General features: G+C 40.1%; 1 protein-coding gene and 1 pseudogene across 1 annotated transcript; both read left to right on the forward strand.

Moving 5' to 3' along the window:
* The first annotated feature begins 16,781 nt into the window (after window positions 1-16,781).
* Window positions 16,782-17,378, forward strand: LOC131511451 (ragulator complex protein LAMTOR3-like). The gene has a single exon (XM_058729107.1). The coding sequence runs from the start codon at window positions 16,887-16,889 to the stop codon at window positions 17,259-17,261; it is 375 nt and encodes a 124-aa protein (XP_058585090.1). The 5' UTR covers window positions 16,782-16,886; the 3' UTR covers window positions 17,262-17,378.
* A 7,118-nt stretch (window positions 17,379-24,496) lies between these two features.
* Window positions 24,497-26,300, forward strand: LOC131513197 (small ribosomal subunit protein uS2B-like; annotated as a pseudogene).
* The last annotated feature ends 823 nt before the right edge of the window (window positions 26,301-27,123 follow it).

A 27,123-nucleotide genomic window follows, 5' to 3' on the forward strand; every position in this document is an offset into this window, starting at 1 on the left:
AACCGAAGGGATGTGTTTTCAGAAAGTTATGATAGGATCATGTTGATCCCTTTCCAATGCCTTGGCCTAATTAGAAAGATCACTGGCTGAACTCAAACTACTGTCTGTTAACCGAATCTATCTATGAAATAAATCTATTACTTTAGTCACAACCGTAACATGATTTCATAAAATGGCCTGCGGAGAATGGCAGTTGCTTAGTGGAATACCTTCATGTCTAAGAATTCTGATTCATTTGCAGTGTGTATGTGTAGAGTTGCATCTTGATCCCAAGGACGTCACCCCAGATCCATGGGACTGCCACAAAGCAAGCTACTAGAACATCTTCCTACTGCAATATCTGAACTGAGCTCTCTCCATCTTCTCTCACTCAATTATAATTAGTTTTCTAGGTAGCACCAGAGTAATTTTTTAAACGGTCCCTCACTGCTGCTCAAAACTTACCTGTGGTTTTTCAGTGGCACTTAAAATTCAAACCTACATGAACTGGCCACAGCCTTCCTCTGTAGCTTTGGGCTATTTGGCTCTCTTTCTGTTTCGGTGATATGCCAACATGGTTTCTGCCCTCAGTCTTCGGCATTCCTTGTCCCCACTGCTCTTCCTCCAGCTCTTTGCAAGGCCTTCCTCCTGACATTTGGATCCCAGCCCAGATGTCTCCTTTCCAGAGCAGCTTCCCCATAGCTATCTCAACACACCCTTACACAGTCATCATCATATTTGTGACTATCATTCATCATCTTGTTAGTTTCCCCTCCGAAAAACAAACTCTATGAGTATAAGAACACTTGTCCCTAGGAGAATGGAAGAGGATGTCTCGCATAAAAGGGGAATTCAATATTTGTTTTATGAATGAATTTTCAGTGTAGGTATCATTTTTCTTCTGAATAGAAACTGTTCATTTTGGCGAAATCCTGAAGTCTCATAAAGTGCCTCCTGACTGTACTGTAAAAAACGGTTCCTTTGGGCGACTGGGTGTCTCAGTTGGTTAAGGGTCTGACTCTTGATTTCAGCTCAGGTCACGATCTCATAGTCATGAGACTGAGCCCAGCATCAGGCTCTACACTGGACATGAAGCCTGCTTAAGATTCTCTCTCTGACCTTCCCCCCCAGCACATGCACACGGTGTGCGCACTCTTTCTCTCTCAAAAAAACAAAATTAAATTAAAAAAAGTTTCTTTAAAACTAAAATAGATGCCTTCAGATTTTTTCAGGTTTATAATTTCATTTCTTCTAAAATTAAGAAATATATATAGGCAAAATCTGTTTTGTGAGGCTAGGGGAAGCATCAAAATGCCTGCGGTGTGTTCAAATTCAGATACGATAGAAATGTTATGACTCTGGTGTTATAAAATGTGTGGGTATTGTTTTGTAAGCATTTGCATAACACATTCTGATCATTGTTGAATTTGCAAACAACACTTAGTTGAGAGGAAGAGGTGGGAAAGGCTATGTCATGCTTCATTGAGGTAGAATACTATTTATCCATCCTATTGTTTAAAATAGAGAGCAGGCAGGCGATCCACACAGATGTTTGTCCTGGAAACAACATGAGTCAGATTCTAACCCTGCCCTGGCTGCATAGTCTCCATTGTAATCATAGGTTTAGACACAAACAAAAACTGTGCATAAACCTCTCTCAGTTCGCTTTAGCATTTCACAGTCAACAGGGGATATGCCCTTAGGCTCAGCTGCCCAAAGAAAGGAGACCAGTTACTTTCATATCCATACTTCTAACACCTGGCATAGTACCTAGCAGCAAATGAAAACTGTATAAACAGGTCATATAGGTAAGAATTGATAAACCTAACATATTATCAGTCATCAGTGAATTAAAAAGCTTTGTTCTACAATTTCATTTCCAAACCACCCACTTTTGTATTAGGAAAGATGTCCCTGCCAACCGACATGTGAAAAAATGCTCAACATCACTCATCGCCAGGGAAATACAAATCAAAACCACAATGAGATACCGCCTCACCCCTGTCAGAATGGCTAACATTAACAGCTCAGGCAACAACAGATGTTGGCCAGGATGCGGAGAAAGAGGATCTCTTTTGCATTGTTGGTGGCAATGCAAGCTGGTGCAGCCACTCTGGAAAACAGTATGGAGTTTCCTCAAAAAACTAAAAATACAACTACCCTACGACATAGCAATTGCACTACTAGGTATTTATCCACGGGATACAGGTGTGCTGTTTCCAAGGGACACATGCACCCCCTTGTTTTTATCAGCACTATCAACAATAGCCAAAGTATGGAAAGAGCACAAATGTCCATTGATGGATGAACGGATAAAGAAGATGTGGTAGATATATACAATGGAGTATTACTTGGCAATCAAAAAGAATGAAATCTTGCCATTTGCAACTACGTGGATGGAACTGGAGGGTATCATGCTAAGTGAAATTAGTCATAGAAAGACAAATATCATATGACTTCACTCATATCAGGACGTTAAGAGACAAAACAGATGAACATAAGGGAAGGGAAATAAAAATAATATAAAAACAGGGAGGGGGATAAAACAGAAGAGCCTCATAAATATGGAGAACAAACTGAGGGTTAATGGAGGGGTTGTGGGAGGGGGCGATGAGCTAAATGGGTAAGGGATCTACTCCGGAAATCATTGTTGCACTATATGCTAACTAATTTGGACGTAAATTTTAAAAAATAAAAAATGAAATTAAAAAAAAAAAACAAAACGTTGACCTCCAAAAAAAAAAAGGAAAGATGTCCCTGGTTCAAATGTTAGCTGTTTAAGTCCATAAAAAAGCAATTTGCCTTCATTCCTTCATCAATATTTATCACATGCTTTCTCCAATGCTAGGCAATATGGGTATAGTGTGGGAGAAATAGACATAAACCTGCTATCATGACACATATGGTCATCTAGGGAGAAAAAATGTGATCAATCACCCAAGTATATAATTATGAACTGTGATAAGGGCATTTAAAGAAGCTCTGAGATCCCCGTGACCTCCTTATTTGCTGCAAAAAAAAAAGTTTCCTTTGTGTGAAAACTCCAAAAAGGAGGAGGAGAACAAGGAGGAGAAGGAGGAGCAAGGAGAAGAAGAAGGAGGAGAAGGAGGAGGAGGAGGAGGAGGAGGAGGAGCTCTGAGACTGCATGGAAAGACGTGTGATTTAGTCTGAGGAGTCAAAGAAGGCTCTCATGAGAACATTACTTTTGAGTTGAGATTGGAAAAATGGTTAGGAGTTAAAGTGAGGAGTTTGGGGGAGAGTTGTATTTATGGAAAGTGAAGAGCTTATATAAATATAGGTTTCTGGTGGGAAGGAGAATGGAGTACTGGAAGAACTGAAAGAGTAGCAGTGTTGCTGGAGATGAAACAAAGGAGAGAGACTGCCACAAAGTGAGACTGGAGGGCTAGGCATCAGCTAGACCGTGGAGGGAGGGGGTCTTTGTAGGCACTGTCAAGGGGATATTGATACGCTTCGTGTCTAGATAACAGGACCAGATTTGTTACACCATTGTTCCTGTAACATGTTGGATGTGGGACCCTGCTAAATGCAAGGCTCCTCCTGAAGGCTCAGAAGCTCTCAGTCAATGATAGCAGTAGAAGAGGGAGCTAGCTAGCTAATGACATCTGACTTCTCGATCCTATCTTTTCCTCGTGCACAGATCAACAGTTCCTTACAAGAAAATAGTGGAAGCCTAATCTGAAGCATTTGCTTAATGCACACACTTGGAGAGGACACAAAGTTTGTCATGATTATGGGGTTACTGAAGCAGAATTGCTTAAGGGTGCCATCAGCAATCGCAAGTAAAATTCATAATCTTAAGGTCTTGACATAAAAGGATTTTAAATTCCAAATAATAATTTTAAAGAATTTTCTCTTTGCCACACAAACTATGATTTAGTGAATATGTACTTTTGTTATGTTTAATTTATAAAATCATAGAATTCAACCATTAGATTCTACAATGACCCTTAAGGTCCCCTATGACTTTGCTACTTGAAATGTGGTCCAGGCATCAACAGCATCATCATCAACATCATCACCTAAGAGTGTATTAGCAAGCTAGAATCTTAGAATCACCCCCAACCAAAACCTACTGAGTTAGAATTTGCTTTTTAATAAGATCCTCATATGACTTGTTCGCAAGTTAAAGTTTGAGAAGGATTGCCTTAGAAGTTTATTCACATTCAGTACAGAAATCTCTATTTGAATACTAGAAAGCGTTCAGTTATATGATGTTTAATTTCATTAAATGTAATACTCTGTCCTTTTGATATGTAGGTATTTAATGTTGACTTGTAAGAGTCAAACTGGAAAAGTTTGGGAAGTCAACATTAAAAAATTCTCATTCATCAAACTTTACTCTCTTCCCTTCAATAGACACATCATTTATATATTCCTATTTAAAATGCCCAGTGTAGTATACACAAACATATTTTATCGTTTTTTTGGAAAAAGGATATTATTTCTAGAATCATTTTTGGACAGTATATTTGTGACAGAAATGAAAAATGTCATAAATATGGTAAGAAAGCTTGATGGGGCTCAACATCATGATTTCACGGTTCATGAGTGCAAGCCCCATATGGGCTTGACAGAGCAAACCCTACTTGGGATTCTCTCTCTCCTTTTCTCTCTGCCCCTCCCCCACTCACTCTCTCTGTCTCTCTCAAAACAAGTAAATAAACTTAAAAAATTAAAAAAAAAAAGAGAGCTTGATCATGAAAGGGCTCTTTCCCCTTCATCATAGGGATAGACAGCTGTTTTATAAAGGAAGGTTTGTTAATGTTGTTTTTAATTTGGCAAAGGAAGGTCCCAGAGTTTAGGCTGGAGCAGATTTTGAGTGAAAAGATTTAGGACACTTCACACCAAAATGAATTTGGATTTGTTGTCTTGGTTTTGTGTTGTCTTGTGTTCTTTTTGCTACTGTAATGAATTATTACAAACTTAATGATTTAAACAACACAAATTTATTATCTTACAATTCTGTAAGTTGGGAATCCAACCCCAGTCTCAGGACTAAAGTCAAGATGTCAGGAGAGCTGAATCCCTTTCTGGAGACTTCAGGAGAAAGTACAATTTCTTGCCTTCTCTAGCTTCTAGAGGCTACCAGTATTTCTTGGTTGTGGCCCCTTCTGTCTTCAAAGCCAGGAATGACCAGTGGGGTCTTTCTTACACTGAGAACTTACAGTTCTCTTCACTTTCAAAGACCCTTGTGATTTCATTGGATCTTCCTGGATAAGCCAAGATATTCTCCCTATTTTGAGGTGACCCTGATTTGCAGCCTCAATTTTTCTTTGCCATGTAACCTAATGTATTCACAGATTCTGAGGATTAGAACATAAACATCTTGGAACACCATCATTCTACCTACCACAGTCCTTGAAGGGAGGAGTGAACTCCATGGCATGGGGGGAAAAATTCAGAGAGAGGGAAAGGAGGGCAGGTTGTGTTCTAATGAGAAAGATATCCAGGCAGAATTTCCCTATCATAGGGATTGATTGCCAATGAGGCTTTAAACTGGTTTTTATCATGTTTGTTTTTTTAATACTTATTTATTTTGGGGAGAGTGCAAGCAGGGGAGGGGCAGAGAGAGAGGGACAGAGGATACCAAGCAGGCTCTGCACTGGCAGGCTCACAGCAGTGAGCCCGATGTGGGTCTCGAACTTAGGAACCACGAGATCATGGCCTGAGCAGGAGTCAGACACTCAACCAACTGAGCCACCCAGGTGCCCTATCATGGTTTTTAATACGCCACTTTGTGTTTATTCCTGTTCTATGCATTTCTGCATTTTTCCATTAAGCCCTGATGTGTAATAAAAAGTCCGTTACTTTAAGGTGACTTTTGGAGTGAAGAAAGAGAAGAGATGGAACCACGTTCACAGAACCTGGACTGAAGCCAAGACCACGGAGAAAAGAGCTGCAGGGCAAAGATGATTAGAAGGGATAGTGAGTCAAGCAAGCCAGGAACAGAAATTTACAGTAAGAGAGGACAGGGAGATCACCTACTATCTCTGCATCTTGCCATTCACTGTGTCCATAGGACATATGCCTATGGCAATTCATTTCAAAAAAGCAGAAGTGACTATTGATTTCACAAAGCTCTACATGTGGATTAGGCTCTGAGATACAAATGCTAAGCTTCTACCTTCAAAGCGCTTGCAATCTAAAGGAAGGGACTGGCAAGTAAATGTCTATTTTTCGGACAAAATATGCACAGAGCTCTGTACAGGGAGCATCTGGGAGCACAAGGAGAGATTTCCAAAACAGATTGCACATGTCAAGGAAGGCTTTCCAGAAATGATGTTGGAGCTATGTATGGAAGTATGGGTGGGAGATATGTGTCCATGGAGGAAGGAAGCTGGGTATTTCAGAAACAGCAAATAACAGTGTGTAGAAATGTGTAGTCCTAATATAGATCCTAGAGGCATACTCCTACTTTACCTTTGTTGCCCATTAATCCTTCCTCACTTCTGTCACAATGGTGCAGAATGGTTCTTTTCCTATAAAAATGTATCCAGTCTGACCCCATCCACTCTGACCACCCAGGGGTTTTTCTGCTGCATTGGGTATCCTTTTGCCCATTTGAGTCTTCAATCTTTCCCTCTCTTTATCTTTTTCTGTACTTAAGCTCTGATGTCTCCCACGTTAGTAATTTTGTAGCCTTTGATCCAGTGCCATATCTCCATTCTGCTACTCCCTCCCTCTGTTTTTTCCCCCAACCAATCTTCTTGAAAGGACTCCAACACTAGATTTTTCTACTTTCTAACATGCTGCTTACCTTCAACACTCAGCTGTCTGAGTTCCAAAGGCTCCCTGCAAATCTGCCCAACACTGCTTTCACTGAAGCAGTGAAACTTTTGTGTTGAAATCAGATGGCATTTTTCAGTCATAAATTTTCTGAATTCTCTGACACATCTAACACTATTACTAACTTCCTTCTGGGAATGTTCTCTTCCGCTTTCTTCAGGGATGACAAGATTCTGATTTCCCACCTGTTTCTTGGCCATGCCTGCATCTCTTTAAAAATCTATGATCTGGGGCGCCTGGGTGGCTCAGTCAGTTAAGCGTCTGACTTCGGCTCAGGTCATGATTTCACGGTCCACGAGTTCGAGCCCTGCATCGGGCTCTGTGCTGACAGCTCAGAGCCTGGAGCCTGCTTCAGATTCTGTCTCTTTCTCTCTCTGACCCTCCCCCGTTCATGCTCTGTCTCTCTCTGTCTCAAAAGTAAATAAATATTTAAAAAAAAATTTTTTTAACCTATGATCTAAGGTACATTCATATACTTTTTCTATTATTAGTATAAAAGTATTAAATGAAATAGGTTTCTTGTTGAAAAAAATATTTGAAGGGTGCCTTAGAATTTATTCTACTAGGATTCAGCCTATACAAGTCTGCTTCAAAAATCAAACATTTCTTCATATGGCTGACATTGTATAAGTGAAGTCTACCAAGATTACAAATAGTTTTATTGTGAGAAACATGATTTATGCTTGTCCACAGCCATGTTTTCTCTCAGACACTTCTGCTACTATTGTTTTAGGAAAGCAATTAGAATTGGAAAATTCTATTCAAGAGTGTGGGCACAGGACAATGTAATGGAGAGGAGAGGGCATAAAGTAATCATGGTTATGAACTTCAGTTTGAAATACTTAATGAGTGGCATAAAAATAATCAACAGTAACTAGCTAATAACATTTAAATATAACCCCTATTTCTTTTTTTTTTTTTTTTTTTTTTTTGGGACAGAGAGAGACAGAGCATGAACGGGGGAGGGGCAGAGAGAGAGGGAGACACAGAATCGGAAACAGGCTCCAGGCTCCGAGCCGTCAGCCCAGAGCCTGACGCGGGGCTCGAACTCACGGACCGCGAGATCGTGACCTGGCTGAAGTCGGACGCTCAACCGACTGCGCCACCCAGGCGCCCCCTTATTTCATTTTTTTAATATTTATTTATTTTTGAGAGAGAGAGACAACAGGAGCAAACGAGGGGCTCCTTTTTTTGCCCCTTTTTTGAGGGAGAGAGGGAGAGAGGGAGAGAGAGAATTCCAAGCAGGCTCCACACTGTCAGTAAAGAGACCCACACAGGGCTCAAACTCACAAACCATGAGCTCATGACCTGAGTCAAAACCAAGAGTCTGACGCTTAACTGACTGAGCCACCTAGGTGACCCTTATTATTATTTTTTTAGTAAGGGCAATTTTTCAGAAGAAAATATTAAATCATCAACATCAAAAAAAAAAAAACTACCATCTCTACTTGATTGAAGTTGATTTTTTTAAATAGAATATATCCTTTTAAAAAGTCAGGAGTATATTTTCTGGCATTGAGAAACATTTTGTTACTTCTAAGAGTCAACCACCGTTCTCTGCTCACACAAAACATGGTTTTGAAATAAGAGTTCATTTTCTTAAGAAAAATAAAGTGCTTATACAGAGCTAGCCAAAACAAGTCTCCACAGATTGAATAGATTAAATTGTTGGGAGTACTGTAACTCCAGAAGTGCCTTGCATGGGGAATTCAGTGTGAATAAATGGAGATCCTGGGATGAAATACCACAGCAATACTTGTATGGTTATTCAGTTATTCCACATATGCTATAGAAACATGATTTTGTAGATACATCCTTGTCGGTGGGGATACAATGGTCAAATGGTGTTTACGTTTTGACTTAAATGCTATAGAAATGTAGCAATTACACTAAATTTAAATGGCATTTTGCCCAATTGATGTATACCCCAAATTGTGTTGGTAAGTTACAATTATTTTGTAAAGGTCATTATTTTTCTAATATTCTAGATAAACTCAATATTTTATTGAAACATTGATTCTTCTCAAGTTTGAATTTATTGGATCCTAACGTATCTTATAAGTATGAATTCTTTTTATGTCTGGCTCAAGCTAAGATTTCTATTTGTAATTTACAGTGGAGTCAAATTTTAGGTAAGAGCTTGGTTCTGAAGTCAACTTGAGATGTGAAAAATTGCATACAGTCAGCATTGTCCTTGAAAATCCCTTAAAGTGCTGGTAAAAATAAAAGGGCATATGACTTAGTATTGTAAGCCAAATTAGAGTATAATCTCCTGTATCTAAAGTCCAGTGTGAAAGAACAGACCTAGGCCAGCCGACTAGTGACTATGTCCCTGACATGGCCGCAGAAAGAGGTTCCCGCTCAAACCTCAGACCACGCCTCCTCCCCTTGAGTAACTTATGTTTTCTAAGAAAGCAGGCTGCTGATTGATTCATTCTTCCAAAGTCTGAGGTGGGAGGAAGGGGAGTGTGAGAGGCGTAGGAAGTGTGAGTAGAAGAGGGAGGGCTTCTCTCAGGTAGCGGCCAAAGGTAGGAGCCCTCAGCCCTGTCCAGGCTTAGAATGACCTGGAAGCATTTTACTCCTCTCCAAACCAATTAATCAGAGTCCCTGGGGATGGTGTTTGGTGCTAGGTATTTATATAGCACAGCAAGGCTGACAGCCAATGGTTAATAGGTGACCAGTGAGAAACGTTCTGCACACATGGAGACCAAATATGTTAGAGATCCTCAGACACAGTGGTTCTTAAACTTCAGGTGCATCAGAATCTCTTGGAAGACTTGTTCAAACACAGATTGCTGAGCCCCACCCCCAGAGTTTCTGATTCAGTAGGTCTGTAACCACCAGGCCCAACATTTACATTTTTAACAAGATCCAGGTGACGCTGATAATTGGTGATCTGGGACCACACCTTGGCAGGCATTGTTCTATCCTTCCCCAGCCAATCGGCTGAGGCCACGACCCTTCCCCAGCCAATTGGTTAAGGCCATGATCCCTATAAAACCTTTATGCTTTTTGAAACTTGCTCTCTCTCTCAGGTATCTCACTGCTTCGTCGGTGCATGTAGGAGATTGAGCTCGAGCTAGCTTGAATAAAGGCTCTTTGCTTTTGCATCGGACTCGGCTCCCTGGTGGTCTTTGGGGATCACGAATTCTGGGCATAACAAGTGCAGTCATTTCTCCTTGAGCTTTGGACCAGATTTTTGTTCTTCAAATAACAAATAACATACTTTGTTTAAGTTTAGGACCACACTGTAATAAAAATGTATATATTTAAATGTTAAAATCACAACTCAATGAGGGAGATGCTTACAACATGAGAGGCTCATGAGAACAAAATAATTGAGGAAACAACAGATAAAATCAACCAAACTGGTTTTTTTGGCCTATCTTATACAGTATATATTAATTTTCTAGGACTGCCATAACAATGTCACATAGACTGGGTGGCTTATACAACAGAAATTTATTTTCTCATAACTCTAGAGGCTAGAAGTTTGAGATCAAGATATCACAGGGTTGGTTTCTTCTGAGGCTTTTCGTTGCCTTAGAGATGACCCTCTTTTCTCCGTGTCTTTACATGGTCTTCCCTCTGTGTATATTGGTGTTTTAATTTCTTCTTCTTATAAGGACATGAGTCATTGGATCAGGGCCCACGCTAATGATCTCATTTAACATTAATTACCTTGGTAAAAGACCCTTCCTTCAAATATAGTCACATTCTGAGATACTGGGAGTTATGGCTTTAATCTGTGAGTTAAGGGGGGGGATAATAATTCACCCCATAACGCAATAGTGTTTAATAATATTGTGTCTGATTATATTAGATACATTTCTGATGCACTAAAAGATAAGGTAGCCTGGAAATAAAACAGCTTATTTCTGTGATTTGTGCAAAAAGGCCACCCCACTACTATTATCTCTATCTCCATCACCACTACACCATCACCACCATCATCTCCATCATCAACACAACTTGGCCACCATTCCACTACCATCACCACAACCATCACCCCGCCCCCACCCAGTAACAGCTACCCTGGATAATTCAGCCTTCAATTCTAAAAGAGGAATTTGAACCAACTGTTGACCAAGTCAAAAAATTTCCATGGAATAGGTCAGATATATCAAATCTTCAACTTGGATTCTAAAGTAATACAGACAATATCTCTTGGTTAGTGATAGCTTCTCTAAAACATGACACTGATACATAAATTATAAAGGAAGGTATTGATAAATTTAATGACATAAAACCCAACATCCTTGGCATGTCAGAAATATCACAAATAAAATTCAAATACCAACAAAAATCCAGAGATTTTGTTTGTTACATGCATGTCCGAAAGGGTTAATAAAGTGCATTTATAGGTTAGCTAGAGTAAAGATGTCTAGTGCTGCAATTTATTGATAAGGAAAATCTTGGAGAGAATTAGTTATGGGAGAAAAACCAAAAATTTTATTCAGGGAATACTAGAGTTGAGATGCCTATTCAACGTACAGAGATACTAGATAGAAAATTGCATATCATATTTATGTAAGCCAAATGACATTCATATTATTATTTTTTTCACTAGTAAGATTTTACTTCTAATAAACCATGAATATCTTCATTTTATATTTTTCAAAGTACATTTTCAGGTGCATCTCTCAGCCCTCCAAAGATTGCTCCCATTCACTTCATGCAATAAAAGATGCTGTCCTTCTGTAGTTATATAGTTCTGTCCTCTTTCTGTATTATAATATTAATAATTTTAGTTGCCACACATCTTTATCTGATTAAAAAAAGAATTTACAAATGCTATAAACTTTGTTTTGAGGGGTGCCTGGGTGGCTCAGTCAGTTGAACTTCCAAGTCTTGCTTTTGGCCTTAGGTCATAATCCCAGGGTTGTGAGATTGAGTTCCACATCTGGGCTCTGCATTGAGCTTGGAACCTTCTTAAGATCCTCTCTCTCTCTCTCTCTCTCTCTCTCTCTCTGTACCTCTTCCCCCACTTACACATGCTCTCTTCTCTCTCTCTCAAATAAATAAATAAATAAAACCTGGTTTTGGAACATTTTCATTAGTTTTTAATCCAATCAGCATTTTGTGGTTTAAAAAAAAAAAAAGAGCAAGACAACAGTTTGAACTCACAGTTCACTGGCAAAGACATTTCTGCTGAGGGAAGGGTCAGATTGAAGAGAAGCAACTGTTCCATTTCTTCATTGGCCTCAGAAGTGTGTGCTGCCCAAAAGGATGCATCAAAATGAAGCCCACAATGATTATTTTGAAGCTTAGACAGCTGCCAATTTTTACCCCAAATAATGTGAATAAGAAACTAACTGTATTTGCAGATTACTAACTATAATTTTACAGCTTCTTAAATCATCTAAGAAGGGGCTTACATTCAACAATCAAGAAATCATTTTAATTTTTCTTTAAAATTTAATGTCTTTAGGGAGAGAGAGACTGAGCATGAGCAGGACAGGGGCAGAGAGAGAGAGAAAGACACAGAATCTGAAGGAGGCTCCAGGCTCTGAGCTTTGAGCACAGAGCCTGACACAGGGCTTTAACTCAGGAGCCATGAGATCATGACCTGAGCTGAAGTCAGACGCTTAACCAACTCAGCCACCCAGGTGCCCCGAGAAATCATTTTAAACTAGTAGTTATTTTCATATAAAGAGAAGGTTTCCCTTTTTTCTACAAGTATTTCTCATTAAAGAATGTGTTTTCTTACACCAATGTCATACGTATTTGAAGAAGCAACAATAGTAAAAAAAAAATTGGCATTTCTGTATACAGTCGCTCCAAAATATTTTTCAATTTCACAAAGCTATTATCCAGTGTGGCCATAAAATAGAGACTATAGAGTCTAGGTAGCAAGGATTATTTCTAAAACCAATGTTAAGTCAAAGAAATACAAAATACAGCATGACACTAAATTTCTGGATTTAGTGCAGTAAGAGTAAACACCTAAGAAAAATTTCCTACTATTTTCTAAAAGAAACAAAGACCTGCAAAGGCTGGTTTCTGGTTGTACAACATTCTACACACTGTATGGATATGCAATTTAAATAGACATACACTACATTCATCTCTGCCCTATTTCCTATGTCTCGCCCTTTCCACCCCCAACGATATACTACCTTTTACCAAGTTACAGACATTAACCTAAATCATCCCACATGGTCCAGGGAAGAGTTAATGTAATGCATTAATGTAAAATGTGAGGGTAAGAAAGTCCCTTTCAGTCTTCTCAAAAGCAAAATATGTATATTTCATAAGGCTCTCAGGAAACACTGATGTCTTTAACCTTGTGATCATGTCTTTTTCCTCATACTATACTTGAATGTGCTTGTCTTCATCAGCTAGGGATACTATAACAAATTACCATAGATTGCATGGCATGTAAACAACAGAGATTTATTTCTCATGTCTCTGGAGGATGGAAGTCCAAGATCAGTGTGCTAGCATAGTTCTGGTGAGAACCTTCTTCTGGATTATATACTACTGACTTGGATCCTTACATGGTCGAAAGAAGGCAAGAGAGCTCTCTGGGGAGTCTTTTACAGAAGCACTAATCTAATCTAATCTAATTAATGAGGGCTTCACTCTCATGACCTAATCACCTCCCAAAGTTCTCACCTCCTAATGCCATCACATCTGGGGTTCGGATGTCAACCTACGAATCCTGGGGGAGCACAAACATGCAGTCCATAATAAGGGTTCATACAAGCTCTTCCAGCTTCTGCAACTCTTCCCCTGCCACTTCCATTCCTCTTCCTTGGCCACGAGCTTCTAGACATCATCCACTTGACATCTGAATCAGTACTCCTAAGGTTGGCTACTTGGCTGAAGTCTGAAGATTTTCATGACTTGTTTGAGGTAGCAATGGAAGCAGTGAAGGTTTCTGCTGATTGATGTATCTCATCTCAGTCAAGGTTGATTTCATAAAATTTCAAGAGCAAGTCCTACAGAATCTGCAGCTGTAGCCACTGCTCAAGGCTGAGGAAACCAGTTCTCACTGCCTGAGGAAGTCAACCATAGCCTAACTTTCTCTGTTCAGGACTTCCCATTAAAAGATACTTCTATAATTGCAGACAAGCCACAGACTGGGAGAAGATATTTGCAAAATGTATATCTAATAAAGGACCTGCGTCCAAAATATAGAACTCTTGAAACTTGACAATAAGAAAACAAATAACCCAGTTAAAAAGTGGCCCAAAGATCTGAACAGACACCTCACCAAAGATGATACACAAATGGTAAATAAGCATTTGAAATGATGTTCTAGGGGTGTCTGGGTGACTCAGTTGGTTAAGCATCCGACTACGGCTCAGGTCATGGTCTCACGGTTCGTGAGTTCAAGCTCCGCTTTGGAGTCTGTGTCTTTCCCTTTCTCTCTGCCCCTCCCCCACCCCTGCTCGTTCTCTCTCTCTCTCTCTCTCTCAAAAAAAAAAAATGAACATTAAAAAAATTTTTTTTAAAGAGAACTGATGCTCTCCATCATATGTCATTAGGGAATTGAAAATTAAAGTAACAATGAGATACCACTACACATCTATCAGAACAGCAAAAATCCAAAACTGACAAGATCACTGCTGGCTAAGATGTGGAGCAGCAGGAACTCTCATTCATCGCTGGTAGGTATACAAAATGGTATAGCCACTTTGGAAGACACTTGAGTGGTTTTGTACAAAACTAAACATGCTCTTGTTATATGACCCAGCAATTGCACTCCTTGGTATTTACCCAAGGGAGTTGAAAATTTATGTTCCCATAAAAACCTGCACATGAATATTTATGGCTGCTTTATTCACAATTGCCAAAAATTGAAAATAACCAAGATGTCCTTTAGTAGGTGAATGGGTAAACAAATAGTGGCACAGACAGCGAAATATTATTCAGTGTTAAAAAGAAATGAGCTATCAAGCCACAAAAAGACATAGACAACTGTGAAAACGTATTACTAAGTGAAAGATGTCACTTTGAAAAGGCTTCTTGCTGTGTGATTCCAACTATATGACATTCTGGAAAAGACAAATCTATAGAGATGGTAAAAAGATCGGTGGTTGCCAGAGGGAAGGAGAGGGGGGGATGAATGGGTGGAGCACAGAGGATTTTTAAGGCAGTGAAACTAATCTGTGTGATACTGTAACACGGAATATATGACACCATACATTTGTCAAAACTCATAGACCTGAACAACACAACGAATGGCCCCTAATGTAAACAAAAGTGTTTAGTTAGTAACAATGAAAGTATCAATATAGGTACATAAGTGATAGCAGGGGTATCATACCAATGCAAGATGTTAATAATAGGGGAAGCTATGGTATTGGGGGGACAGAGATACATGGGAGTTCTCTCAATGTCTGCTCGGTTTTTCTGTGCACCAGAAACTGCTCTAAAAAATAAAGCTTATTAGTAATTTTTAAAAATATAAAGTAAAAAAGTACTGCTCTGTCAGGGTTGTTGAAACCAGCTCATTGACATGATTTCATTGTATATTTTAGGGAGAGGGAGAGAGAGAATCTTAAGCAGGCTCCACGCTCAGCATGGAGCCTGACACAGGACTCGATCTCATGACCCTGAGATCATGATCTGAGCTGAAATCAAGAGTCAGACGCCTAACCGATTGAGCCACCCAGGCGCCCCAATTGCCATATTCTCATGAAGCCAACCTGTCACAAGTACTCTTGTTGCATCTTCAAAAAGGTTTTTACTGAGAAGAACCTCCTAATGTGCCATTCGGTTGGTATTGGGCAAGTGCCCACTGAAGTCTCCACTGGCTTTTGTGCAGGTTTGTCTCATTTAGTTGCATTAGGAAGTGCAGATTCAGAAGATGCTGTCCCTGCTGCCTGAGGAAGGGGTGTAGTTGCAGAAGTGGGAACCAAAGCAGAGACAGCAGTTGGACTTGAGCTACAGCTACTGCTGGGGATGAACCGACTGGAACAGTAGTCACAAGATTTGGTCACTGGGTTGTAACTGGGGCTGATATTATTGCTTTGGAATTTGTCATCATTATCATCATGAACTTTTCCTCATCTTGATTATTTATTTGAAGGCAGTTATCATAGGGGCATCTGGTGGCTCAGTTGGTTAAATGCCCTACTTCAGGGGCGCCTGAGTGGCTCATTCGGTTAAGTGTCCAACTTCAGCTCTGGTCATGATCTCACAGTTCGTGAGTTCGAGCCCCGCGTCGGGCTCTGTGTTGACAGCTCAGAGCCTGGAGCCTGCTTCAGATTCTGTGTCTCCCTCTCTCTCTCATCCTCCCCTGCTCACACTCTGTCTCTCTTTCTCTCAAAATTAAATAAACATTTAAAAAAAAATGCCCTACTCCAGCTCAGGTCATGATCTCTCTGCTCGTGGGTTCAAGCCCTGCATTGGGTTCTGTTCTGACAACTCAGAACCTGGAGCCTGCTTCAGAGTCTGTCTCCATCTCTCTGCCCCTCCCCTGCTCATGCTCTATGTCTCTCTCTCAAATATAAAATAAAACATTTTTAAAAATGTGAAGGCAGTTATCATTAAGGGGATTATCATTATTAAGGACTTTGTCTGCAGAAATTGACATTTTTCCCATTACCCAAAAATGCATGATTCACCTTCAAGGCTGTTACTACAAAGCTGCAGCCAACTCTGAAGGGTCCATTTGCGTGAACTACATTGAACTCTGGCACCAAGGCCTTGACCGAGGCTGGAGCCCACAGTTCATATCACATTCACAGAGCCAGAGTGCCCAATTCCCCATGTCACAGTGTATTATCCAGGCCTCTAGAAAGCTCTCTTCTCAGACTGACTGCTGCACACAGCCAAAATTACCTTTTAAATGACAACAGAGTCAGTATCTCTTGCTTCAAAAAGAAAAAATGAAGAAGAAAGTCCTCCATTAGCACGTTAGTTCTCACCACCCTAAACTAAGAGAAATTTTCAGTAAAAGAAGCATAGTTCACACTGGAGAACTTAAATCATACTGTATTTTTAAAAACAAATTTTATACAAATCATGCGATGACAGCTTTCAGAGGAGACTGTTTTTGACCCTGTCCCTGAATTTACAGCTGAGAGAACATGGCAACCCAGAAAACCAGGAGTGGAGGGTGACCCTGCGGGAGAAAGGGGTTCATCATGGCAGATGACCTGAAGCGATTCCTGTATAAAAAATTACCAAGTGTTGAAGGGCTCCATGCTATTGTTGTGTCAGATAGAGATGGAGTGCCAGTTATTACAGTGGCCAATGATAATGCTCCAGAGCATGCTTTGAGACCTGGTTTCTTCTCTACTTTTGCCCTGGCAACAGACCAAGGAAGCAAACTTGGACTTTCAAAAAATAAAAGTATCATCTGTTACTATAACGCCTACCAGGTGGTTCAATTCAATCGTTTACCTTTGGTGGTGAGTTTCACAACCAGCAGCCATGTCAATACAGGATTCATTGTCAGCCTAGCAAAGGAACTTGCTCCATTCTTTGACGAACTGAGACAAGTTGTGGTAGCTTCTTAATCTGGCAGTGGTTTTGATGTTCACCTTATTTTCATTATAACAGACACAATATCAATTCAGCAATCTTGAGACACAACAATACTTGTATCCATATACTCAAGAAAGGGCCCCTTTCCCACCTTCCACTAAAGAAAGAGCCTATAGATATAATTTACGGACAGATTGTTATCTTTTCTTGTGTAGGGACTTTTCTTAATTTAGTGAGACCAGGGGTACCACAGAAATGGTTCAGTACATCACAGCTCCCATGGAGTGAGTTAGTGCAGTCACCAGATATGCATGAGATTCCATTCAGTGGGTCAGAATCAAAATCGTACTTTGATCCACTTGAGCCATGAAGTGCTCCCTATAATATAATATGCCCGGGCCTACAGAATGAAGCAGACCTTTTTTTTATTGTGAATAATAATGAGGACGTATTTTCTTTATATTGTTTTATTTCTTTGTATTGAGAGTGACAAAGATAAACTGACTTAGGAAAAGTAATAAAGTCAGTACAATCACTAAAAAAAATTACAAATTAAAAAATAAAAACAAATTTTAACTACTAAAAAAATGGTTTTAAAACTACCTTTCTGTTTTTTGGCATTTAGTACCTGGCAAATAATAGCACCCAAATGTATACAATGGAGGCTTAGGGAAGAACAGATCTAATCGAGAATTTAGTTTTAGACAATCTGTGGGTCAGGTACTTGTAGATACCCACCTGGAGTTGTTGAGTAGGCAGACATTAATTTTTTATCGCATGAAAGCCATGGAACTGAATGACATTACCTAGGAAGTAAATATATATATATATATATATATATATATATATATATATATATATATACAAAGAAGTTTTCTGGGGCAGACCAACTTAGAGATTATCAAGGCAAAACCAGATCTTACAAAAGAGACTGGTAAAGAGTGGCCAATGAGACAGATGACAACCAAGAGCAAGAAGAGTCCTTGACATGGAGTAAAGAAAGTATTTCAAGAAAGAAAGGCTAATCATTTGTGTCAAAAGCTACAAAACCATTTGTGTAAGCCAAAAGGTGCTTACAGGTACGACAACATCTCAACTGAGAATTGACTTGGATTTGGCTGCAGAGAGGTCATTGGTGATATTTAACAATCAGTTCTTGAGGAAGGAAAGAGACAGAAACAGTTTGGAGTAGATTCAAGGGAGTATGGGAAAACAGGAAGGCAAGAGAATTAGTATAGACGATTGTTTTTAAGAGAATGTGATATGCTGCGAAGGGAAGCAGGGAAATGGAAAATGGAGCTGAAGGAGATGTAGAATCAAGTTGAGTTTGTTGTCCTTTGTTGTTGTTGTTGTTGTTGTTGTTGTTAAATGGAAGAGAGAGGGGGGAATTGCAAACATTAAGTCTTTCAGCAGATGAGAAGTGATGAGAGTCAGTACCCCAGAGGAGGAATTGACTTCAAGACAAAGTATTACCCTTTGTGTTTAACCATAGGAGGTAATATAGGATATAGGATTACAGGTGCAGATTGGCAGGTTGGTATTTTTCTATGAAATCAGAAACAAGACCATCCATTAAGAATGAGGAGGAGGGAGGGGCGTCTGGGTGGCTCAGTCTATTAAGCCACCGACTTCAGCTCAGGTCATGATTTCGCCGTCGGGCTCTGTGCTGACAGCTTGGAGCCTGGAGCCTGCTTCAGATTCTGTGTCTCCCTTTCTCTCTGCCCTCCCACACTCATGCTTTGTCTTTCTGTCAAAAATTAGTAAACATTAAAAAAAAATTTTTTTTAAGAATGAGGAGGAGTTAAGGGAGAGGAGTTAAGATGGCTGAGAAGTAGGGGGGACTGGGCTTTCCCTTGCCCTCAAACACAGCTATAATGAGGTCAGATCACTTGGAACACCCAGGAAATCAATCTGCGGAGTGGCAGAAGGATCACCACAGGGGAAGAGAGACAGTTCGGTCAATCTGAGGCGCGTGTATGAGAATTGGAGGAAATAAAACGACATAGGCATGGAAGGGAGGGAACCCCTTCTGTGGAGAGACAAAAGGGAAAGACAGAGAGACTGGGGAATTGTGGTATTGACAAGATTAAAAAACCTCTCAGGACCCTGGACTGGGGAAGGAGAAATATGGACAGTGTCAGTTTCTTTTTTGCAAACAGCTTCAGGAGCTGAAGATTGGAGTTTTCAAAAGCAAAAGTGCCTCAGTTTCTCTGGATGGGAGCTGCCAATGTGTGCATGTGCCTGTGGGGTAGGGAACCAGCCCCGGGGCAGTAGCAATCTCAAGGGTGCACTGGAAGAGAACAGTCCACTTCCTCGAGTGCTGTGGGAAAAGGGTCCATTGTCTCCTAAGGACAAAAGAACTTGCAGGTGCCAGCCAAAGGCATTTTATCTGCAGGACTGAATGACGCTACCCCAGAACAGGGTCCACGTGGTGCAGGGGCCTGGAAGACTTCAGGTTTTGAATCCCAGCTGAGCACCTGGGAGGCACAGGAGACTGTGGATCAGGACAAGCGGCCGCCCTCGCTACTCTATGAGGGCTGCCTGAACAGTGTGGTTTAAGACACGCACTCCAAGGAGGAGAGACTGGGTGTCGCCATTTTTCTCCCCAACAAGAACAGCAATGTGAGGCTTCAGGGAACAGCACAGCAACCTCAGCTGGGTCACGAACAGCCTTCAATAAGTATAAAAATATTGAGATCATACCATGTATATTTTCAGATCACAACACTATGAAACTTGAAATCAACCACAAAAAATTTTTTGGAAAGCTCCCAAATACATGGAGGTTAAAGAACATCTTACTAAAGAATGAATGGGTCAACCAGGAAATTAAAGAAGAAATTACAAAAATATATAGAAGCAAGTGAAAATGAAAACACAACATTCCAAACACTCTGGGATGCAGCAAATGCAGTCCTAAGAGGAAAATAAATTGCAGTTCAGGCCTATCTCACGAAGCAAGAAAGGCCCAAATACACAAACTAACCTTACACCTAAGGGATCTGGAAAGGCAGCAGCAAAGAAAGCCCAAAGCCACCAGAAGAGAAATAATAAAGACTAGAGCAGAAATAAACAATATAGAATCCAAATAATAATAATAGTAATAATAATAATAATAATAATAATGAAAGAAAGAAAGAAAACAGTAGAACAAATCAATGAATATAAGACTGTTTTTTTTTTTTTTGAAAGATAAATGAAATTGATAAACCCCTAGCCGGACTTCTCAAAAAGAAAAGAGAGAGAACCCAAATAGATAAAATCATGAATGCAAGAAGAGAGATCACAACCAACACCACAGAAATACAAACAATTATTAGAGAATACTATGAAAAATTATATGCCAACAAAATGGGCAATCTGCAAGAAATGGACAAATTCCTACCAAAACTCAGTGGGAAAAAAATAGAAAATTTGAACTGACCTATAACCAGTGAAGAAATTGAATCGGTTATCAAAATCTCCCAACAAATATGAGTCCTGAGCCAGATGGCTTCCCAGGGGAATTCTACCAGACATTTAAAGCAGAGTTGATACCTATTCTTCTCAAATTGTTCCAAAAAATAGAAACAGAAGAAAAATTTCCAGACTCATTCTATGATGCCAGCATTATCTAGATTCCAAAACCAGGCAAAGACCTCACTAAAAAGACCTCTCACTACAAAGGAGACGGACAGACCAATTTCCCTGATGAACATGGATGCAAAAATTCTCAACAGGATAGTAGCAAATCAAATATAAACATATATTAAAAGAATTATTCACCATGACCAAGTGGGATTAGTTCCTGGGCTGCAGAGTGGGTTCAATATTTGCAAATCAATCAATGTGATACATCACATTAACAGAAGAAAGGATAAGAACCAGATGATCCTGTCAATAGATGCAGAAAAAGCATTTGACATGTACAGCATCCTTTCTTAATGAAAACCCTCAAGGGGCACCTGGGTGGCTCAGTCTGTTAAGCTTCCGACTTCAGCTCAGGTCACGATCTCACGCTCCGTGAGTTCGAGCCCCGCATCGGGCTCTGGGCTGATGGCTCAGAGCCTGGAGCCTGCTTCTGATTCTGTGTCTCCCTCTCTCTCTGCCACTCCCCCGTTCATGCTCTGTCTCTCTCTGTCTCAAAAATAAATAAACGTTAAAAAAAATTTTTTAAATAAAAACTCTCAAGAAAGACAGGATAGAAGGAACATATCTTCTATATGTTCTATACATTCTATAACATGTATATATATATATACACACACACATACATGCACACACAGACATACGTGTATATATATATATATATATATATATATATATATACACACACACACACACACACACACACACGTGTGTGTGTGTATGTATATATACAATGGAATACTACTCGGTGATGTAAAAGAATGAAAATCTTGCCATTTGCAACAACGTGGGTGGAACTACAGGGTTTTATGGCTAAGAGAAATAAGAGAAAGACAGATATATGATTTCACTCATATGTGGAATTTGAGAAACTTAACAGATAATCATAGGGGAAGGGTAGAAGAAATAAGATAAAAATAGAGATGGAGGCAAACCATAAGAGACTCTTAAATACAGAGAACAGGGGTGCCTGGGTGGCTCGGTCGGTTAAGCGTCCGACTTCGGCTCAGGTCATGATCTCATGGTCCATGGGTTCGAGCCCCGCGTTGGGCTCTGTGCTGACAGCTCAGAGCCTGCAGCCTGTTTCAGATTCTGTGTCTCCCTCTCTCTGTGACCCTCCCCCGTTCATGCTCTGTCTCTCTCTGTCTCAAAAATAAATAAACGTTAAAAAAAAATTAAATACAGAGAACAAACTGAGGGCTGATGGGGGCAGGAGTGGAGGAATGGGTTAAATGTGTGGTGGGCATTGAGGAGGGCACTTGTTGGGATGAGCACTGTGTTTTATGTGTAAGTGATGAATCACTGGAATCTACTTCTGAAACCAAAACTACACTGTATGTCAGCTAACTTGAGAATAAATAATTAAAAAATAAAATTAAAAGGGAAATAAAAAAATAAGGTAGAAGAGAAGAGAAGAAAAAAGAAAGAAGAGAAGAAAAGAAAAGAAATAGGATAAGGTGTTGAAGGCTTTTGTAGAGAGGAGAATGTGTGAAATAGCTTTGGGAGATAGAGAGATTAAGCTGACTCAAAGAAATCTCACAACCTCTGTCTAGGGGATTCTCAGACTGATAAAATAGTTTGGGGCCTTTCTGCAGAGTTCTGTTTCATTGGAAGAAGTGAGAAATCCCAGTTAGTCTCCATTCTTCATGAACTGTATCCAAAAGTTCTAAGCTCCAAAATTTGCTGTCTTCATTGTCCTACAAAATTTCAGGGTTGTAGTTTGCTTTGGCTAAGAATACAACACCATTTAAATGTATTTCTATTTAAACCTATACTTACAGAGCAATTCAAGAAACCACAAAGGTGAGTCATACAGAGAGAGGCACTCTGCTTCTCAGGACTGGCTGATTGAAACCACAGTGCCCCATCTCTGACCCACAATTGGCCTGGCATATAACACAAAATAACATATTATAAAATAGAGCCACTCAAATGAGAACATCTTCCTTATAATATACCAATATGATTATTTGAACATGGAGAATGTTGATAGTTTGTTAAGATATCTGTCAGTGACCACCACACACACACACACACACACACACACACACACACACAAAGACAAAAATAAAACTTTATTTGTAATGTCAGGGAGAAAAATATCTTTTTCCCTCTACCTTTCTAGGTTCTTGGGTAGATCTCTATAACAAAAGACAGGCTAACAACAGAAAAGCATAGACATTTATTTAATGTAAGTTTGATGTGACAAAGAAGCCTTCATGAGAAAGTGAAGATCCAAAGAAGCAGTTAATCTTGACTGTTTTTATGCTAGTTTTGATGAGCAATGACAAGTTGTGGGAAAATGTGATAGGACAAAAAGGGTATGAGCTAAGTATAGTAAGCTGGGAGAAAGTTATCAAGACCCACTCACTCACATTCAGAGATAAAGATACTTTTCTTCTGGGGTGGGGGTCAGGCACCTCTCACATGAGGGTCTTACGACCTGCTTCAGGGAAAACAGGGAGAATCCTTCCAGCAAATGCTCTTTCTCACATTCTTTCAGCTTAAAATATTCAATCTGCCAAAGTACGATATTTTGGGGTAGTATGTTCCGAACCCTGTCAGTAACAATATGTTCCCTCTATTCCAGAGAAGCTTCACTAATGAAAATAACTCTGAGATTGTGACACCAAATGTAATTTAAAAATATTTTAGGTTAAGAAACCAGTACAAATATTTTCATAAATATAAGGTGATATGCAAACTCAAAGTTTCAGATGTGATTTATGTAAAAAAAAATACATTAATGCCTGAAATAAACTGACAAAAAATTGGGAATAAATATTACTCAATTAATACAGGAGTATTCATAATGTAGTCTCTGAGGAAGATTTCATGAAATGACAGATTAGGATTGCTATATTTATTAACTGAGAAGTGATTGTTTTATAAACTAAACAAAAACAATTTTCACTATCAACAATAAAAATTGGCAAAAATCAAAGCATTAATTTCAACTAATATTAAGCACTGTAAGCTTTTTAATTTTTATTTATTTTTTTAATTTGTTTTGAGAGAGTGAGAGCACAAGCAGGGGAGGGGCAGAGATAGAGAGGGATGGAGAGGATTTCAAGCAGGCTCCACACTGTCAGCGCGGAGCCAGACTTGCGAACTGGGAGATCATGACCTGAGGCAAGATCAAGAGTTGGATGTTTAACTGAATGAGCTACCCAGGTGTCCCTACACTGACAGCTTTTAAATTTATTTATTTATTTATTTATTTATTTATTTATTTATTTATTTTAGGTTTGGGGGCACCTGGGTGGCTCAGTCGGTTGAGCGTCCAACTTCAGCTCAAGTCATGATTTCGCGGTTTGTGAGTTCGAGCCCCGTGTCGGGCTCTGTGCTGACAGCTCAGAGCCTGGAGCCTGCTTCAGATTCTGTGTCTCCCTCTCTTTCTGCCCTTCCCCCACTCATGCTCTGTCTCTCTCTCAAAGATACACAGTAAATTTTTTTTAAAGTTTTCTTTAGGTTTTCAAATATGGTTAAATGGCAAGATATTTAGTTCCAATGGAAAACTTAAAATCTTAAATTGCATTGGCCTAGAAGTTTAGAAATATACAATTAGAAATAACTTAGGCTTCTGGTTTCAGCTCTGACACATAAAAAACTTGGAAGTTGTCACTGCTGTTCTTACAACATGAGAAAACTGGACAAACTGAACATCCATGAGTATCCTGGAGCTCTGCAGAGAACTGAGGTCTCAGGGCAAATTACCAACCAGAAATCTGAACAGGCAGGTTCATCCAGAGAGGCGCAGGTGACACTTGCTGATCTGGAGCAGAAACCACAGGAGCCATAAACTGGTAGGAACACTGTAAAGATAATTTTGGTGAATGACTGAAAGCTGAGTATGGACCAAGGTAAGAGTGAGAAACTTCTGGGGATTGCCAACTTCAGAGGGTCCCATATTTTCATGGGCTTTCATTCTAATACCTGTACTAGGTTCTCAGCATGAAGATCCAAGAAAGATTGCTGTGGCCCTGGCCGGGGAAAGGGAAGACTAACCACTGTGAAATAACCTGGCAGTTTTAACCGTAGTGAAGGACTACTCTCCTGGGGAAAGGACTTTTTCAGAGCTTTAGCCCAACTGACGGAAGGGAATTCCCTTCACTCTATACATCTCCAGCCCTTCTGTTTCACCTAAAGAGGCAAAAGCACAACCAAACCAAACTCCCTTGACCCTCAAAACATAGTCAACAGGGATAGGGCTTCAGGGAAATAGATTCGTATAGCTGCAGCCAGAAAAGGGAGTACAGAGTGGTAGGTAGGGGAAGCTATACCACTAGAGAAAAACTCATGGAAGTCATAGTCCAAGGACAAAGGCTCCCTAAAACACTGAAATTTTAAAATTATAGAATGCTCCCCCTTGCCCACACCATCCCCACTGCACCATATATTTAGTGGATATAACAGTGGATTGCACCTGCAAGTTCTACAAAGAGCAGGCTCTCTGACGTGACATACTTAGGGAAGGCCAATGTCAAGAAGGGAAATAAAGACACTACAGGAATTGGAAGCTTCTAGCACTCATAGCTACGGTAAAAATTAGCATAAACCCTCACACTCATGGCCTATTTACCTCAGTTTTATTCGTACATTTCATATTCACCTTTCAATAAAAAATTACAAAGCCTAACAGAAGCAAGAAAAAGCAGTCTAAAATGACAAAGCAAATGTCAGAACGAGCCTCAGATATGACACAGATTTAGGGACTATCATGCAGAGAATTTAAAATAACTATGATTAGCCTTTCTGCACTACCCACAGAAGGGTCCATACAGCATTGTTCTGGGTTCCTGCCATAACTTAAAGGGAAACTTTCACAACATCCTTGATGTCCTGCAAACGAAGGAGGGGGATGTCCTCAAGTTCCTTGCAGCAGGAACCCACTCAGGCGGCAGTGACCTTGACTTCAAAATGGAACAGTACAGCTGCAAAAGGCATCTATATCACCTGAATAGAACCTGAGAGAAGCTTCTGACAGCTCATGCTACTGTTGCCATTGAAACCCCAACTGATGTCAGTGTCCTACTGTCTAAGGATATTGGCCGGTAGGATGTGCCGGAGTTTGATGATGCCACTCCTAGTGCTGGCCACTTCCTCCTGGTACCTGGGACCAGGTCCAGGCAGCCTTCTGGGAGCAGACGCTTCTGGTAGCCAAGGATCCCAGGGCTAATCACCAGCCTCTCACAGACACATCTTAATGTTAACCTGCCTGTCCCTGTTCAGCGTAACACAGACTCTCCTCTGCACAATGTGAACGCTGCCATCCCATACTCAGTGGGTCTGATGCGGCAGAGGCTGGCCCAGGAAGTTCTACACATGCGTGCCACCATCTCCTATGAACATCCATAGGAGGTCATGCCCGATTTCCACTTTTACAGAAATCCTGAGAAGGGATTAAAAAGGAAGAGCAGGTCACTGCTGAAAAGGCTATGTAACTAAGAAAAGTTTCAGAGTGAACAGACTGCTCTACCTCCCAAGTTTACTGCTACCCAAGGTCACAGGCTGATCCAAAAGTATGCAGGTGTTCTCTGTGCCTACCCAGAAGTTACTCACTGAAGACTGGAACACTCAGCCTGCCACTGAGGACTGGTCCACAGCCCCCACTGCTCAGGCCACTGAATGGATGGGAACGACCACTGAGTGATCTTAAGTTGTTCATCCACAGATTCTCAAGAATAAAATGGAAAAATGTAGGCAGAAAATAACAGTTTTCTTAAAAATTTTTTTAAGTTTATTTTATTTTTTAATTTATTTTAAATGTTTATTTATTTATTTTGAGAGAGAGAGAAAGAAAGTAAGAGAGCATGAGCAGGGGAAGCAGAGAGAAAGGGAGAAAGAGAATCCCAAGCAGGGTCTACACTCAGCACAGAGCCCAACATGGGGCTTGATCTCACAAACTGCGAGATCATGACCTGAGCCAAAATCAAGAATCAGATGATGGGTGTCTCAGTCAGTTAAGCCTCTGACTTGGCTCAGAACATGATCTCACAGTTCGTGAGTTTGAGCCTCTGTGCTGACAGCTTAGAGCCTGGAGCCTGCTTCAGATTCTCTCTCTCTCTCTCTCTCTCTCTCTCTCTCTCTCTCTCTCTCAAAAATAAATAAACATTTAAAAACTTTTAAAAAGAGTCGGATACTTAATTGACTGAGCTACCCAGGTGCCCCTAACACTGACAGCTTTTTAAAAGTTTTTTTTAGGTTTTAAAATATGGTTAAATGGCAGGATATTTAGTTCCAATGGAGCACTTTAAAAACTCAAAA

Source organism: Neofelis nebulosa, chromosome 5 (assembly GCF_028018385.1).
Source record: "Neofelis nebulosa isolate mNeoNeb1 chromosome 5, mNeoNeb1.pri, whole genome shotgun sequence".
NCBI classification, from domain to species: Eukaryota; Metazoa; Chordata; class Mammalia; order Carnivora; family Felidae; genus Neofelis; species Neofelis nebulosa.

Bases quoted from the DNA above. Each gene is read 5' to 3' on its own strand.
- LOC131511451 (XM_058729107.1), top strand. From the start codon at position 16,887: ATGGCAGATGACCTGAAGCGATTCCTGTATAAAAAATTACCAAGTGTT.